The sequence below is a fragment of the Pseudonaja textilis genome, chromosome 1 (genome assembly GCF_049901715.1).
Source record: "Pseudonaja textilis isolate UNSWEBS1 chromosome 1, rPseTex1.2, whole genome shotgun sequence".
NCBI lineage: Eukaryota > Metazoa > Chordata > Lepidosauria > Squamata > Elapidae > Pseudonaja > Pseudonaja textilis.
Window position 1 is genome coordinate 280,013,883 of NC_141990.1, and position 18,776 is coordinate 280,032,658.

Consider the following 18,776-nt stretch of genomic DNA (forward strand, 5'->3'; position numbering starts at 1 on the left):
AGTAGTCTACTACAATGCATTCTGTTTGGTTGCCTTTGGAGGAGTCTCAGAAGCTATATGTGGTACAAAATTTGTTTTTAGAGCAACCATAAATACCTATTCTTGCCAAGTTGCCAATACACATCCAGTTCGAATTCGAACTCCTGATTAGCACCCTTAAAAGTACAATATCAGGATTGGCAATACCTGACCAAAACCAAATCTGCATCCAGTCATTTATAGAGGATGTATTTCAGCTCTGTTTTCTTCAACAAGATTTATGGGACATGGGCCAGGTAACAGATATTCTTAATATTTACTTCCTTTTATACCACATTCTGCACCATAATTAAGGATGGTCTCTCTTCTACAATTACTTCAAAAATTGCTTCAGAAAGGTCAAAACAGCATTTTTCCACAGGGCATTTGGCCCTTAAGTTAATGTTGCCTTTAATGTACTAGATTTTTTTTACTGTTGATTTATAACAATAAAATATATATTGTAAGCCACCCAGTCATTGGATATGAGATGGGTAGCAAATAAATTTTATAAATAAATAAATCTTATTTACAGAAATGGTTTATGTATTTGTTTAGACTTTGAGTACCTGTACATACTCAAAGCCTTTGTTTGGACTTTGAGTACCTATATGTACTCGTGAGATGAGGGGGAGAGATGTTGCCTAGGAAACATTAAAATGAGAGAGAGAGAGAGAGAGAGAGGAGAGAGAGAAAACCTCCAATGGATTGATAGCGAGGTGAAGAAACTTAGGAAAGACCTACCCTAATTAATCAGGTGATTACAAGTGATGATGGCAGTCTGTACCTTCAGACTTACAAAATTCTATTAATGTAACCTTACAATAAAGTAGAATTAGCTTTTCTGGTCATGTTCTGTATCTGGTTTGCTCAAAAAGGTTTAGAATACCACTTGTAGACCATTAGGGTTAAATCAGGCCATAATTATTGCAAACATTTTTTAGTATTATCCTTTTGGCAAATACTAATTACATTACTTACTTGGATGTTCTACACTACCCCACAAAAAATCCTTTTGACTAAAAAATACGTATAGTCTATGACTTATGACTACAAAAGGGATTGAAAAAATCATTACAGTTGTGTTCATAAGTTAACATACTATGGCAGAATTTATGCTTTCTTGGCCATTTTTCTGAGAATATGAATGATATCACAAAAACTTTTCTTTCACTCATGGTTAGTGGTTGGCTGAAGCCATTTATTATCAATCAACTGTGTTTACTCTTTTTAAATCATAATGACAACAGAAACTACCCAAATGACCCTGATCAAAACATACCCCAGTTCTTAATACAGTGTATTGCCCCCTTTAACATCAATGACAGCTTGAAGTTTTTTGTGGTATGTGTGAATGAGGCTCTTTATCTTCTCAGATGGTAAAGCTGCCCATTCTTCCTGGCAAAAAGCCTCCAGTTCCTGGAAATTTTTGGGCTTCCTGTAATGCATGAACTGCACATTTGAGATCTTCCTAGAATGGCTCAATGATATTGAGGTCCGGACACTACTCAAGAACCTTCACTTTATTCTGCTGTAGCCAATGACAAGTCGACTTGGCCTTGTGTTTAGGATCATTGTCATGTTGGAATGTCCAAGTACGTCCCATGTGCAGCTTCCGGGCTGATGAATGCAAATTTTCCTCCAGTATCTTTTGATAACATTCTGCATTCATCTTGCCATTAATTCTGACCAAATTTCCTGTGCCTTTGTAGCTGACACATCCCCCAAACATCAGCAATCCATCTCCGTGTTTCACAGTAGGAATGGTGTACTTTTCATCATAGGACTTGTTGACTCCTCTCCAAATGTAGCGTTTATGGTTGTGACCAAAAAACTCAATTTTGGTCTCATTACTCCAAATGACTTTGTGCCAGATGGTTTGAGGCTTGTGTCTGTGCTGTTTGGCGTATTGTAAGTGGGATACTTTGTGGCATTTGCGTAGTAATGGCTTTCTTCTGGTGACTTGACCATGCAGCCCATCTTTCTTCCAGTGCCTCCTTATTGTGCATCTTGAAACAGCCATACCACATGTTTTCAGAGTGTCCTGTATTTCACCTGAAGTTATTTGTGGGTTTTTCTTTGCATCCCAATTTTCCCGGCAGTTCTGGCTAAAATTTTAGTTGGTCTACCTGACTGTGGTTTGGTTTCAACAGAACCCCTCATTTTCCACTTCTTGATTAGTGTTTGAACACTGCTGATTGGCATTCTCAATTCCTTGGATATCTTTTTATATCCCTTTCCTGTTTTATACAGTTCAAATACCTTTTCCTGCAAATCCTTTGACAATTCTTTTGCTTTCCCCATGACTCACAAGCCAGAAACGTCAGTGCAGCACTGGATGAAAGATTCAAGGGTCTGTCAGGAGTCGAGGAACTCATTGATCTTTTATACACACACACTAATTACAAGCAAACAAATCACAGGTGAGGATGGTTAACTTTAATAGCCATTCAAACCCCTTTGTGCCAACCTGCGTGCATGTTATCAGGCCAAAATCACCAGGGTATGTAAACTTATGAGCACAACTGTAAGTGGTGTGGTCATTAAGTGAGGCAACATGTGACCACATACAATTTTATGCTCTTTTGGCTGAGGTTGTTAAGTGACTCACCAGGTTTGTTAAGTGAGACATGCCTGCTGACTTCTCCATTGCAAGCTTCTCTGTTGGCTTCCCCATTGACTTTGATTATCAGAAGCCATCACAAATGGTGGTCAAGTGACCCTGGGATGCTGCAACCATCATAAATGTGCAACAGCTGCCAAACACCAGAACCACAATCACATGACCATAGGGGATGCTGCAATGGTAGTAAATGTGGGGATCAGTTGTAAATCATTTCAGCAACGTTTGAACTGTTACTAAACAAATGGCTGCAAGTTGTAAGGACTACCTGTAATACATGGCACATACATACATACAGTTCAGATTATTTCAAGCACTAACATAAGTACTTCTGATTTCTCCAGTACTTTCACCAATTGTCAAAATAAAGGAGCTGTTCTGCTTGTAAAATAATGTGATGAAAAAAGCAAATAATGTTCACACTTTCTTCAGCTGCATATAAACTAATCCTTTAGTTTCTTGCTATGCTTAGTAAGATTATGGACTTCAAAAATAATAATCTTTTAGAATTTTCAAAATTAAAACCTGTTATTCATTAGATCAATTCTGTACTGCAATTTCAATAATCTTCTAACAGATGCTTGTATTTGAGATAGAAAATAATAACAGATTAGAAACATTTCAGAAGAGGCAGGAAAGGCCCATTCAGAATAATGCAATTAGTACTGGGTTAAACAAGTAATGCAAGTTAACATGCAAAAAAGAAAAGAAGAAGGAAGAAAAAAAAGAAAAATAATCCTCTAAAGCACATTTTTAAAATATTACTAAAAGGGTGAAAATATTCAATTGCATTATTCTTTTTGTGTGTTTCTTTTACATGTACACACCTGTAAGTAAATTCTACTGATAGAATGTACATCTGAGATAGAGTTAGAATGTAAACTTCAGTCCTGCAAACTGAGTATATTATTTATCATATAAGTTCCTCCTGCCTTAAACCCATTTCCCACTTCTTTTAGAAAATATTAAACTGATTATATGAGCAGAATTCTACTTAGCGTAATCCAGAATTGATACACTGGAGCACTATATCAGCATCGCCATAAACAGATCACTGCAAACTAAAATCAAGAAGAGTAGCTACTAGCGTTCAGTTAAAAGGGCATGAAACAGCTAATGATTATCTTTTCTGCAGCTGTTCAACTATTGCAATGCCCTCTATGTGAGTCTGCCTTGAAAAGCTTTAGTTGGCCCAGAATACAATCAGTGATGTGATATCCTTACTTCATAAGTAGCAGTGATTACCAGTGTGCTTCTAAGTGCAATTCAAGATGTTGGTTATTACCTATAAAGCTCTTCTTATTTAAGGGCCCACCTATTTTTTTGTGATTTCTGCCTGGATGATACATGCAAACAGAGTGGGTATGCTCAGGTCACCTCAAGAAAACAGTGTAATTTTGGGGGACTCAGGAAGTGCACAGCATCCCCTTTAAGATCCCAGAATTTCCTCTGATAGCATTATACAGGGCCTCAAAAATGTGGTTGTTCTCCCAACCTGGAGGTGGAGTGAATGGAAACTTTTGGCAGATGTGCTTCATATACAGGTAGTTCTCAACCTACGACTACAAGTGAGTCCAAAATTTCTGTTCTTAAGTCAGACATCTGATCCATTTTATGACATTTCTTGCCAGTCGTTAAGTGAATCACTGTTAAGCTAGTAACCTTGTTGTTAAGCGAATCTGGCTTTCCCACTGACTTCGTTTATCAGAAAGTCACAAAAGGGAATCACATTACCTTGGGACACTGCAAGCGTCATCAATACGAATCAGTTGCCAAACATCTGAATTTTGATCACATGACCATGGAGATGCTGCAAAGGTCATAACTATAAAAAAATAAATCACTTTTTTCCAGTGCAGTTGTAACCTTGAACAGTCACTAAATGAATTGTTGTAAGTTGAGAACTACCTGTATGTTGTATATCTTTGGGGGTTAGTTGTTTGGATTTTTCATTATTTTCTTTATTGTATTTTTATTTTACTTGATTGCATTTCTACTTTGTTTTCCTTATGTTATATACTATACTGTATATGTGTGTTATTATATTGCAAGCTTCCAGATTTGGGCAGCGTCAATATAGAATCAAATAAACAAATAATAATAATAACAACCCTTTTCCTCTGGCAAATAAGTGTTCTATCTTTGCTTGCTGTAGTATATTCTCTTCTATGAATTCTTCATCTCTGGACTATACATCTCCTAGTTTAAGAGTTATGTTCAGTGAAAGAGAGTGATGACATTTTATTACCATATTAAATATGGTATAAATTAAGCTTTAAAATGATTTTCAGTCCAAAATTAAGAATTCATAAATACATTTGTTAGCCATCAATAGTTATTCCTATTGATTTTCATCTTTCACCACTAACTTAATTTTTCTAAATGATTTTCTTTCACCAACTTAACTTTTTTTCCTTCAGAATTCCATAAATTTAAGGAAAATTAAGGAAAACAAAGGATCAGAGTCCTTGTAGCAATTCTGCAGAATAACAGAAGAGTTGCTTGTACCACTTGCTTGTACCAAGTCACTACATCAAATCCAATTCAATCCATCACTCGCCTCTCCAACAAATCTCTCCTATCATTTGATTTGTTTTCCAAACGAATGTCACCTATAAAATAAGCCTGCATTCCATGTAATTTTTGCAGACAGCAATAGCAGTTAAGAAGTATACAACTCTGATTTCTTGCAGGTTAGGAAAGGAGGTAATTGGGGGTGATCACTTGCAATACTATAAAATAATCTCAAACTTGTAGATTATTAATAATATTCAGTATTAATTTTCTTCTTTTCATAACTCCTTAAAAACAAGTAACATTTTAAATGCTTGGCAACTATAGTCAGAAGCAACATTATTAGCTTTTGAAAGGAATTTCCAATTATTGCTGCCATTTTCCTAGACAACGCCAAAGCAAAACAACTTGTTCACCTTCTGACATTCCTCCCTCCAATGTAAATTGAAAATAATTTATCTTCAGAAATTATGATTTTCAGATTTATCTGGCAGAAAGTTAAAGTTGGTTGCCCCCCAAGTAGCAAAACGTTAAAATGGAGGGGAAAGATGACAATATACATTGTTTTCCACATGATGTCAGAAAATTGTTTCAAGATTCAGAATCTGCACTTACTCTTTACCCCTTTCTTCCCCTTTCGTTCCTTCTTGTACTGTTCCTTCAGTTTACTTATTAGTCCCTGGTCTACATCCCAAACCTCAGCAGTTGGGGACAGGTCATCTTTGTCTACATGCAACATATTATTAAAAGAAAAATAAATCAACAATTGGGAATGCAAACTATTTGTGAGCGTTACAGGTTAATCAATAAAAAGTGTTATTCAAAAACATTCCAGTACTTTAAAGGTGCAGTTTCTTGTACTGTTTGGTACAATGCTTCAAACTGTCATTTTATGGTAATTGGTCTAGAATAAAGAAGAAATTTGAATGTCTTTCTTATTCAATTATATGAAATTAATTGATTAAAACTGATGTATGCAATTACTGCAACTTTAGTAAGACATTATTAACAAATTATTCAGGCAGACTTAAATAAGCAAATAAATTTATTTCATGCAAATACCATTTAGGAAGTGCAAACTGAATTCTGAAACCATGCATTTCTCCTCTATTCTTATTCTTCATGCAATGATATCTATAGCTCCAAAATAAATCAATAAAGGTAATAGAAAGTTTTCTTCTATTAAGATTATTAAAATAATAATATAATCAAGATAGTTTGGCACATTGTAGGACATCTTCAAAAATTTTATTGACTGAACTCTTCTTTTTATTCACCACAATCCAATCAGCCACAGCAAATTAAGGACAGCAGAGAATGATGGTTGAAACAGACTTGTGTAAAACCATAATCAATGTTTGAATGTTTCTCTCTTTAAGCCCAGAAAAGTAACATATTTTACTTGGAAGTATCATTGGAAAAAGAGTAAGAGTTCTGGATTTTCCTCAATTTTCAATACTGAAGCTAGCATCAATAAGTTTATTTTAAAATTAATTACATTTCTACCTGCTAACAAACATGAGCTAATGGAGAAGAATAAGATGAAAGCTTTAATACTGTCTTAGCTTACTTAGAACTAAGTTTACTGAACTCAGCATTGCTTACTTCTAACCACAATAAAATCAGAATATTAATAAAATATTTTAAAAAAGAAATTTCAGAGCTAAGACTTTTTGAATAAGATGAGATCCTTAAAATATTTCCTAAATAATCAAGGCTTTGTTCATTTTATGTCCTTATTAACAAGATGGTTCACACTTTGAAGTTAACAGCAATTCTTGAATCTATTATGTTAGTTCTAGGAAATGAAAATTTTCTGTGAGACAGAACTTCAAGCAAAAAAGCATTATTACTTCTTCATTGGGACTGTCTGCCCTCTAGGATAAATTAGAAATACACTCCTAATGTTGCTTAAGGAAGAAAAATATGACCTCAAGTTCAAAATTCTTGTCTAATAACACTATGCTATACTTATATTACATAATATGGATTAAACTACTAACAACAAAAATTTACAAGGAAGCAAAATACACAAACTGTTGAAATCTGTTATTTTCAACTTCCTAACCTCTTTTTTATGTATACTATTATTAATTATGGAATGGAAAATTTGTTTAATGAATACATCATATATAACTGAATGAGTCTCTACTCAATAGGTAAAAATGGTTTTCTAGTAAGAAAATATAAATTCACTAAAATCTTTCTTACCTATCTCTCATGAACCAGAAGGCCACTTTCATTAGCTTAGAGGAAGTAATCAACTTGTGCAATTGTCAATAATAACAATGCACATGTTGATGCACATGTTGATTCATACATGAATTGAAGAAATCGTGGGAAATAATAACAAATCCAACTGTCTATGTAACATTAAGGGAATTTAGTAGATGGAGAACTTCCCAACACCTTTAACTGTTGCAGTTTCAAGCTTTTTCTTAATCAGGTAGGCTACAGCAAGAACAGTGGGAAAGTTTTCTTCCACTTACATAAGTACTTTTCTGGATGCAATCCAAAGTATAAAATATTATATCAGAAGAAAAGGCAGATCACTGCTAAAATAGTATATTTTAAAACGTGTCTAAATCTAACATCAACCCAGCATACTTCCTGCTACTTTTCTCCATCTTACACCTTTACAGAGGATCCTGTACTCTGCACAATGCATATTCTATATATAACAAAAGTTTAAACAATTAAAAAATCTGCAATTTTTGTATTTCAGATTATATATTTCCTTTCTTGTTTCAAGACATCCTCTGAATAATATTTAGAACTGGAATCTTAAAAATAGGTAAAATGTTAATATCTTTGTAATTTTTGGTTGCATTCTCACCTCTTTTGAAAACAATTTGGAGGTTAATAAAACATATAATATGGATTTGAAAAACATAAAAATATAGTCATTTCCTGTTGCTTTACAAATAAAGGTCTACAACAATCCATTGCAGAAAAATAAATTCATATTAAAAAGCATTTTTGCACACAACTGAGCTCCACTGACAACACAGTAAACCTTTGGAAAGGGCATGGAAAACCAAGAACCTCATGTTGTTAACAAGTAATCAACAATTTAATCCTTCAGTTGAATGGCAGGCAGCATTCTGAGTGTTGCAAAAAATAATGACGGGTATTTTTGTTAATGGTGATGGAATGGAATGGGTAAATTAGCAAGATCCATCAATTTCAGTGGAAATTCAAGGAAAGTATGCATTACTAAAAATGTTTCTAATAATTATTTTCCATGATGACATGTAACATGTAATGCATTGTATTTTGTGCAAATTTGTATGTTTAAAATAACTGACTGCCAGTGTTATTAAGGAATGCATTAAAACACTGCCTTATTTCATAACTTCATTTTAAACAATAATTCTAAGATATACAAAACAAACTGCTTAACATTATCAAAATGATTTGACAAATGTAGCAGATTTACTTTTGCAGGAAGAATTTTTAAAAATAGGATGAAAAAATAAAATACCATCACCTAAAATATCACAGAGAAAAAAGAATACAAATGTAAATTAATATAATTGAAATATGTTTTTCTTTCAAATTATTTTGTTTTCCTTCCGTTTTTTATGTTTCTTACCCCATTCTGTCCCATCCCCTGAACTCCGTGCTTCTCCTGCTCCCTCTCCATCTTCTGCTGTTACTAAGAAATCAAATTCTTTCAGAGCTTCTTCTGTGTCTGGGTCATCAGTAAGGTCAGCAGCTAATCCTTCATTTCCAATCTACAAGTCAGTTTTGATAGAAACACCATTAAAGGTACTATCATTCATGGGATAGTTTTATATAATCTTCTCCTTCCCTTTCTCAGGATTGTCAAAGGATGTGTTATTCTGTTTAAATATTTTTTATTCATCATGCACAAACAGTCCCATTAACATGATTGTGGTAGATGAAAATTGTGCTGCAGTACAAAACTAACAGCCAGATACATATACTTAGAATTAAGCATTTATCAACATCATTCCCCCATTCATGCCTATCCAAGATACTGATAAAAAAAATACCAACAATATTAAGGTGCTCAATTTATCTATTCCATGAATGGCATTTTATTGTAGTAGTTCTCTATATAAAAAGGGATAACAGAATCTTTAAAATAACAATAGTTAATAAAACTGTTTGGTCTTTTTACTTTATGCTTTTTATTTATCCGATGTTTTTCTTTTCCTTCTGTAATATCTTCTATAATATCATTCTCTTCCTCTTCATCACTATCATCTGCATTTTCCAAAAAATTAAATGTTTCAAGAACATCACTGGGGTTCCTACAAAAAGAAAATAACTTACAATATAGCTGTGGTTTCTTTTCGAACTAAGACTGAATTACTTCATCTCAGGAGAAAATAAACTTATTTCTAATTCATAAATTCCAAGAAAACTATGTATATGATTTTTAAAAGTTCTGGTTGTAACCTTTTCATATTTAAATGTCAATAAGGATAAAAATGAACTTGTATGAACTTTTTAATTTAACTAACAAATTGTTAGTTGTAACATAATGAAGATTTTCAGAAAATAAACTATTTTAACCATGAAATAGTAGGACTATTATGTAGTTATAATTGCATGACTATAATGTTAGAAGCATAGCAATAAATTACTTAATTGATAGTTGAAAGAAAAGAAACCCCAAATTATTGCAAATTTCCCTAAGTTATGCAGGTGGAAAATTTATCTCAGATGAGATATAAGATTTTTTAAAAATAAATATAGATACATCTTTCTAATCAAGGACAACCAGCGTATCTTTTTAGTTTTGTGTAAAAATAACATTTTTAAAGAAAACTACACCATGAAGCAAATTAGTTATCAGATATACCTTTGAAGGCAGTCATTTATGCTAAACATTTATATTAGTTTGCCTACCTTTTCATGTCTTGTCCCTTCTGTTTTGATGTGGGAGATTCTCCTCCATTAAGAATCTGTTCCAATTTTTTTGTCTCCACTGAGCCATTTGGTTCTGAATTGGAAAGCCCAAGTAAAGACCTCACCCTCTGTGATCGTACATCCAATATTGTATCTGTGTAACCTACTTCTTGAAGATATCTAAAAAATAAAAGAAAGTAGAATTATAGTCATGTACACACACAATCCACCAGTGAGCTTCTAAGATGCTCTGTAAGGCAGTTTAAAATACAACTATCATTACCAAATTGTTTAAGAATATCCTAAAGCTTATGGCACTGCTTTTTGGTTCTAAAAAGTTTACATTAATTCACGTTACCCTTTTAGATAAATCTATTCTAAGAAAAAAAAAGCCTAAAACACTTATTTTAGATGAATTACTAATTATAGTTCTGAGTTCAAGCAAGCATACACAATCACATCAGAACAACCTATATATTTATGCTTCAATGTACAATGACCTTCAACCCAATATAATATGATACTTACTGTCTTAGCAACTGTCTGCCTTGTTTCCAAGTTAGCTGACTATTATGAGGCACTGTAGGAACCTCTGTATCTTTGGTTTCTTCTGTAACACAATAAATAAATAAGTTGATTAATTATGTGCCATCAAGCCATTACTAACTCTTAGTGATCTGAATAATAAAATAACAACTTTGTTATTAGACCCATTCCCTGCTCAAGCAGAAGACCCGATACCATTTCAGACAAATGGCTATCCTGACTGTTCTTAAAAGCCTCCAATTATGGAGCACCCACAATTTATTTTTAACATATTATTAGATGTTTAAAAGTGAGGGAAAAGTTATGAGGTACATGTAATCTTTATAATTCCAGGTTATATATGATATTCCACTTGAATGGAAAGCTATGTTTCCTGATATATATGTTCCTCATGAACATCAACATTTATATTTACATAAGACTAAAGAATGGAAAGTTTTCTCGGTAATTGATAGTAACATAGACAAGGAAAAGCATAGCCACCTGCTAATTTCTTAAATTGTGTGTCAACTTTTGATCAGCTTTCTGATTAATTTACTTAATCCACCTTTTTAATAAACTTGCTGATTTTACGTTTTGTTTCATACTTTTTTTATTACTATTCTTGAGGAATAACATGAACTTTGGCTTGTTCACAGTTAAATATTATATGATAAATGGCTCATATCAAAAAATAAGAAAACCTGAACAAAAAAAGGGAAGGAAAGTGAAAAAACAGAATGTAAAGATTGGAAGTAATCTTGGAGAATATCCAGTTCCCCTGCCAATTGTAGGAATTCATTACTACAACATTTCAGATGGCTATTTAATCTTGGTTTAAACATTTACAATGAAGGAAATTCTAACCTCACAATGCAACTCTTGCATGACTAATTTTTTTTACCTTTAAGAAATATACTCTGATTTCCAACTGGTTTTTTAAAAATGCATTGTCCCTATCATGTCTTCTACGACAAGTCAAAATGTCTGCCCTATATTCTACATGACAGCTCTTCAAATACTTGAATAGAGTCATCCTATTTGTCCACAATATTCTTTTCTTTAGTCTAAATAGGGCTACTGCATCAAACCTTTCTTCAAAAGTTTTCCTTCTAGACATTTACATTTGTTTGCTCTCAGCTGGACATGCTTTACTGTGTCATTGTCCTTCATTAAAGTGGTGACAGACACAGTATTCTAAAAGTGATCTGATCAATGCAAAAATCACAAATTGCCACTGCCAATTATACCTATTTATAGAAAAGCATATGTTTGACGTGTTGGACTAAGAAAATATACTATCTAGAGGTCTATGGAGATTCTCAGTCATCCAGGTCATGGTTGTCCCAGAGGTGCTTTTCAAGAGGCAACTGGACTTTCTGATTTTTCTTTGAAAACACTTCTCTTCTCATCCAAGAGAGCTGAAGAAGCTTCTTGGATGAGAAGCAAAATGTCTTTTAAAACACCCAGAAAGTTTAGTAGCCTCTTGAAAAAGAAACTTTGGGACATATCTAGAGCAGGGGTGTCAAACTCGATTTCATTGAGGGCATCAGGGTTGTGTTCGACCTCAGGGGACCAGGGCAGGCGTGGCCAGCTCCACATCACTTGTGCCAGGGGCGCCTGTGATGGCTCGAATGCTCTGCCAGCAAAATGGGCTCCTGAGCTCTGTTTTTGGCTGTGATGCCATCCTGCAACCTTCTACCAGTAAAAACGGAGCTCAGGAGGGCCAAAGGCTCTATTTTTGCTGGCAGAGGCACTGTGGGCCGGTCCTTTGCTGTTTCCAGGGCAACCCTGCGGGCCAGATCTAAGCACCCTGTGAGCTGGATCTAGCCCCCAGCCCTTGAATCTGACAACCCTGATCTAGAGGTACTGTAATTATTACCTTTATCATTAATAGTTCAATACTACGGAAACTTGAAAAAGTTCACATAACTTGTGTGAGTAAAATGAAACCCAATTTTACAATACAAAGCAATATTGATTGTAAAAACTTATTCTGGTATAAAAGGTGGACAAAAGAATGTGAGCTAAATACAATAATTATAGTTTTTTACCTGATTCAAAAGTTGGCATTTTCAAGTCACCTTGATTCAATTCTGTGCCATATTTTAGTTTATGATATTTTGCCCTTAAAAGAAAAATATAAGTGGATTGACCAGTAAATAAAATTTAGATTTGTATTTTTCTTACAACATTCACACCAAGATGTCAAAACATTAATCTCTGCAGTCTTATAAATTAAAATCCCAGGCATGTGGATGTTACATGTGAACCACCATCTGCTTACTTGACCTTGGCTAATTAAATCACTCATCAGGAGACTGGCCCTATGGTTAAAGGAAATGATCAGTGCTTTTGGTCATTGATAGACTTGGAAATATCAAATAGTGTTTTAATTAGCAAGTCTCCTGTTCATCACCTTTGTGTATACAGGTACCTAGTGTATTGAGTATATTTTTTAAAAAATCTACCATCAAAAAGCAAACAGTACCCTACATAGAACCCACAAAATTACATTTCGTATACTGACCAACATTAAAATAAAAACAATAAATGAGTTATTACTTTTTACAAAAATCAATGTTCAGTCTTTAAATAACTGAATTGATTTTGTCTTCTAAATTAAAAAAGGTAAATAGGCATCAGCAATGGGTTTCAGCTGTGTAGGGTTTAACATAAGGGAATAATCTCCAAATCATAGAATGCTGTATATGAATTCTTGTTAGAGCTTTAACTAATTAAAACAAGTTCATAACAATCTTAAACCATTCATATTTTATGCTCAAAGCCAGTATGGATATAGAAAATGACATCAATACCTTCTAATTGTATCTGGAAAGCAACTGACAAAGCAATACATTTTATGGTTCTAGTATCTTGTACCAATCAGTAGCTTAGCTACCACATTTCCCATCATCTGGAGCTTCAGAACACTTTTCAAGGAGCACACTGAAATAAGACAATAATCAAGGCAGGAAACTAACGGGTTCAGGAATAGCCATAGCTAGCACATTAAATTCATTCTTTATCATAGCCTCCACCTTGTAATTAAATAATCATTAATCTGTTGTTTCTGATGGGTTAGCCCTATCTTGAACAGGCTGAATTCAAATCTTGGAGCAAGAGCACTTCCAATTACTCTTTTTTATTCAGAACAATATTCAAATTCCACAATTTTCTTCAATTATCAATGTCAAGTTAATTAATACGAAAGCATTCTATGTAAACTTCTTAGTTGAGAAACAAGGGATAGATACCTTTCTTGTTTTAATGCATATTCTAACATTTTTATTCTTCTTACTAAATCTTTCTTCAAGTTTTCTTGACCCTTTCTCTCGCCTTGCAAAAATGCTATCCGAGCCTGAAAATACAAAATGGTAACATAATTATCTTTCGTTTTAGTCATGTTTATACAATATACAACACATCTTTTAATTCTATGTTCTATGCCTCCTAGAAGAATTTACAGGGATATTATCCACAAAAAGAAAATTATCTATAGATTGTACTGCTTTGCGATAAATAAATTGTTTTGCCAAGCTAACTGCCATGTTCCTAATAAATTATTATTTTACAGTAAACCTGTTCAAAACAGCATTCAAAATCAAATATGTATTTTTAAATCATAAGTCCAGGAAGAGAAATAAAGCAGGAACAATACAATCCTCACAGGAAAACTCAGGGAAACTCTCTATTCAAGAAACTCAATATGCTTTATTCATCATTACATCAGTTCTTGTTAATCCTATGACATTTAATGAACTGGAATCAGAAAGATTCCAGATACAAATAAATGCCACATTGTAATTACACAGAAACGAACTTCAAAGAAGCACTGTTAGTACAGTAACAAACGCATTGGTGAAATTTCATTATCAGTTGAAGTTTTAAGAAACATGTCAACCAATAAAATTTGCTCAATTGCTTTGGCTGAAAAGTACAAAACATAACATCACTTGTAACAATAAAAGCATTTTCATCCCTTCATCTCTAATATCCCACAAAAAAATCACTTATTAAATCTTGTGAAAAATCACTTGTGAAGGGTTGTTCGTGTGTTCTGAGTAGTCTGGAAATAAATGTGTTTTCTTACTTAGACATTCAGTATAAATGCAGCTAAACAATGTAATGAAATTGATATTATATTAAGAACTATAGGTTTGAAAACAACAGCATTCAGGAGCAGGAATATTTTTGATTTTAGCATTCAGATTCCCAGTTGTCTGCTTATTTCTTTTAATCACTATAAACAGTAAAAGAAGGTGACTTCTAAAATTATATTACAGTATTGAACTTTCACTTGTGTAACTGAAAATTTCCTAATTCTCTTCTTATTGTTTCTATATATATTTCAGAGTTTTTCACAGAGACTCAAGCTTTCTGAAGGACGTATCAGAAGTATTTACAAGAGAATATGAAAAAGAAAAAAATAGTTTCCCACCAATTTAATTCGAATACTCAATTAACACAGCTACATTTTTAAAAATTTATTGTATTAGATTATGTCCCATTTATTTAGAGCTCAAGATGACATAAATGGGGCCTCCTCTCCCTTTATATTATCCCCACAGCAGCGTGCAATATAGGCTAGTCAATGAGAGAATGCTTAGTCCAAAGTCATGCAGCAGATTCTATGGTCCAGCAAGAGCTTGAATCTGGGCTTCCGCAGTCTAGGTCTAGCCATTATCTATACTTATCTAGCTTAAGAGCAGAACAAAAATACCAGCAAAACCCACAGTTCTCTTCCCTTTAAATTTTACATTAATAAACAATGGTGAAAAAAGTCACTGTGGAAATATACACTGAACTGCAAAAGAAAAGTATAGTGAGGCAGAATTATTTTTGTAATTACAATTCAAAAATATATTACAATCCAAATATTAAAATATTTTAAATCAATAAAAACAAAAGAAACCATTAAATAATATTAAAACTTAGTTTAATTCATAATAAAAACAGTACTATTGAGCTTAGAGTCAAAGGCTCCTGCCAGTCTTCCTAAGCACACCCACAATAATCAGACCCTTTGAGCCATGACCTTCTTCCTGCCAGGTCCCTACTGTGATCCCAGACAGACTCCTTATAAGCAAGACCCATTTGTTCTCTTAAGTTGAAGGGAAATAGCTGAAAATAACTTTTCTTCTCCATACAATTGCTCCTCTCTCTTTTCAGGGAAGGTTGAAATTATTCCAGCTTATGTTGGCAACAATAACTAAATCATGATTTTCAAATTAATTTTTTGGGAAGTAAAAGAGAATATGCTTTAATATTAAAAAGTAACCTCCTAAATTGAAAAATAAGTTTGATAGAGAATTTAATTCATTAGGAAACCAAATTTGGAATTACAGATTATAATTCTGCATATAGACTCTTACGGTATCTGTTTTTTAAAAATCTTTAAATTATTAGATACTGCTTGTTTCATTTTTTAGATTATACAGAACCTTGTGTTAAGTGTCCATTTTGCTAGATGATTCTTTTGCTAGATGATCTGGCTGTCTTTGTTAAGTATTGAATACTGGCTTTATTTCAACAATGGTTTTGAAATGTTAAATTGATATATCACTTTTATATGCAGCACTAATGTTACTTTAAAAATCCTACTTCTATAGAGCTTGATAATATTTGAGTTACAGTTTTTGCTCTTTCTCATTACTATGTTTTTAAATATCTATTTAAAAAGAAAAAGGTCTTTAAACAATATTACTCAATGTCTGTATGTGGAAAGACTGTACATATGCGTATGAGGAAAATATGTATGAGGAAAATCTATGTTGTACAGGTGTCCATCTGACTGGTGCAAGATGCATATTGCAGTGCTGAAGAAAGACTATGTATGTAGTTAAGACTGTAAAAGGATATAAGATTATATGTAAATATATACATGTGGGAGATTCTGTTTACATCTCTATCATAAGATGTACATAACAAGTTTTGTACCATAGTGAATTGTGGGACAGTGAGTCAGCCATTAAGTGCAAGGACCAGTCATTTTTTTCAGCTCTGTTGTAACTTTGAACAGTAATTTAACAAATGGTTGTTAGTCAAAGACTACCCATAAGGAAGTATTTATATGCAAATGGCAACAAATTTGAACATTTAATATAATTTATATAAAAGTATCTATAATGCCTAGCTTTTAGTATACCATTTATATGAAGTCATGTTAGTATTCTTAATAATCAAGTTAATTTCAGTGTGAGATCATTACATTTAAAATGAAATTATTCAGTTCTAACATTCAAATTAACGCATATTTCATCAGTTTAATTAAAAACACAATTTAAAATAAACATACTCAGTAAGGACATCAAGAAGTTTTTGAATGATCTAGAATACTTACTTTTGAGAAAATTTTCCTTTTTCCAACAACCCATATTCTCTTAATTAGGGATATGGATCATGAGTTCAATAAACACTAGAGGGTGCTGCAGCACAATCTTGGATATTTATTAAATATTTTGAAATATTTACAATAAGATATGGTGTCAAAGCTCTATAATTATGTATACATGAATGTGTAAATATTAAAAATTGTGATGTTTATGAATTTCTTAATGAATACTCATGAAACGTGATATACTAGCAGTATACTGTACTTATATTTTGTTATTGTATGAAAAATGTAGTTTTTGTTATCTCTGTAGTTATTTTATTACTTCCTATGTTTAATAATTGAAGCTTTTTTCTGCATTTAATTTTATCATAGCTTTGTAAAAAAAACAAAACCCAAACCCTTCTGAATTTTTGTGCATCTTGAAATTTTAATACTGTATCTATGCCTAAAGACAGAATATGATATATCCAACCCAAATCCTATTAATGCCTTGCTTCTTGTACCTGCACCCATTAATTCCACTTTATCACAAGATAAAAATCATATAGATTGCCCCTTCTGCAATAAATTTATCCACACAATGCATTTATATATCATCACCATCATTTTAGCCACTGTCTATTCACTGCAGGATGAAGGCCTCTTCCGCATGTTTCCAACCAATGTGGTCCTGAGCTTTCTTTTGCCAATTTGGCCTGTATTTATATATATGTATGCATATTTTAAAAATGACACTACTTCTGTGTAGCAATTAAAGACATCAAGCTAAAAACCAGGAAATTATGAATACTAAATACAAAGCCAACTGGATAACTTTGAGACAGTCACTCTCTCTGCCATAGCAGAGAGTGCAATGGCAAACCAATTTTGAAAAGTGTCACCAAGAAAATAGCAAGGGCTTCTTTAGACAATCACCAGGAGTCAAGACAAAGGGAGGAAAAGTTTATTTAAAAAGTGTGTGTGTATGAATGCATAATGTATACTAGAAACCACATTCCCTCATGTCCCATCACCAAAAGAGATGTAGGTCAGGACAAAGAAATACAGGTATATAAATATGATTCCATTTCTTACCTGTTTTTTTTTAAACTTTTCCTTCTTTTTCTCGTTTTGTTTGTCTACCATTATCCCACTTCCTACCTCATCCTGTACTATTGTCACTGAATTATGTCTGATTACTATAATAAAGAATTTTGAGTGCTTGATGAATTGATGTAATAATTACTTAAAATTAATTACCTGTAGAATATACTCTGCATAAAAAATAATTGATCCTTATCTTTCATACTCTGTATTTTCCTCCCACCTTCCCCATCAACAAAAATGGGAGGGAAATAGTTGCAATGGGTTAAAAGGGAAAATTGAATAAAGATGAGGCAAATGGAAGAGGTTAACTGAATAGGGAAAAGACAGAAGCCTCATTACTGTATATCCATAGACAAATATCCAACCCAAGAAGCAGTTAATTTTTAAATATACTGTAAATATATCCACAGTGTTGAGAAGTGAGGCCTTTGCATCTCTTTGCCCATTTTTTTTACTTTCAACTCCAATCCTACTCATAAATAATTATGCAGAGAGAAAATCTTAAACAATGTATATGTGCATTCCTTTGGTGGTGTAAAGATGCTAAAATAATGGGATAGAAATTGCCAAATAAAACCCCATTGAATTTTGATCAATTTCAATAAATGTACTGTATATTTAACATAAAAAGTGAGGATTTAAAGATACTAGTAGAGAAGCTTTTTGACAAGCAACTTTGCTTACAAATTAAATGATGGCCATGAGCAATATAAAAATGGCTAAAAGAACTTCTGTCTTAAATTATTTTAGCTGGATTCTTGTAGGAATGGTTTCCTCTAATGAAAAACGCAA

The 18,776-nt window shown here is 32.9% G+C and overlaps 1 protein-coding gene across 4 annotated transcripts in view; it reads right to left on the bottom strand.

Moving 5' to 3' along the window:
• Positions 1-18,776, bottom strand: part of STRN3 (striatin 3) — a 41,995-nt gene that overhangs the window by 13,308 nt on the left and 9,911 nt on the right. For 2 of the 4 annotated variants that reach the window (XM_087921863.1, XM_026710748.2), the window contains exons 2-8: positions 13,819-13,922; positions 12,616-12,689; positions 10,565-10,646; positions 10,037-10,216; positions 9,303-9,435; positions 8,751-8,892; positions 5,771-5,881 (exon numbers count right to left, since the gene is read on the bottom strand). In XM_087921863.1, coding sequence (XP_087777989.1) covers positions 5,771-5,881; positions 8,751-8,892; positions 9,303-9,435; positions 10,037-10,216; positions 10,565-10,646; positions 12,616-12,689; positions 13,819-13,922 — 826 coding nt within the window. The remainder of the gene's footprint in view (positions 1-5,770; positions 5,882-8,750; positions 8,893-9,302; positions 9,436-10,036; positions 10,217-10,564; positions 10,647-12,615; positions 12,690-13,818; positions 13,923-18,776) is intronic. The other 2 variants (XM_087921864.1, XM_026710757.2) reach the window with 1 other exon arrangement.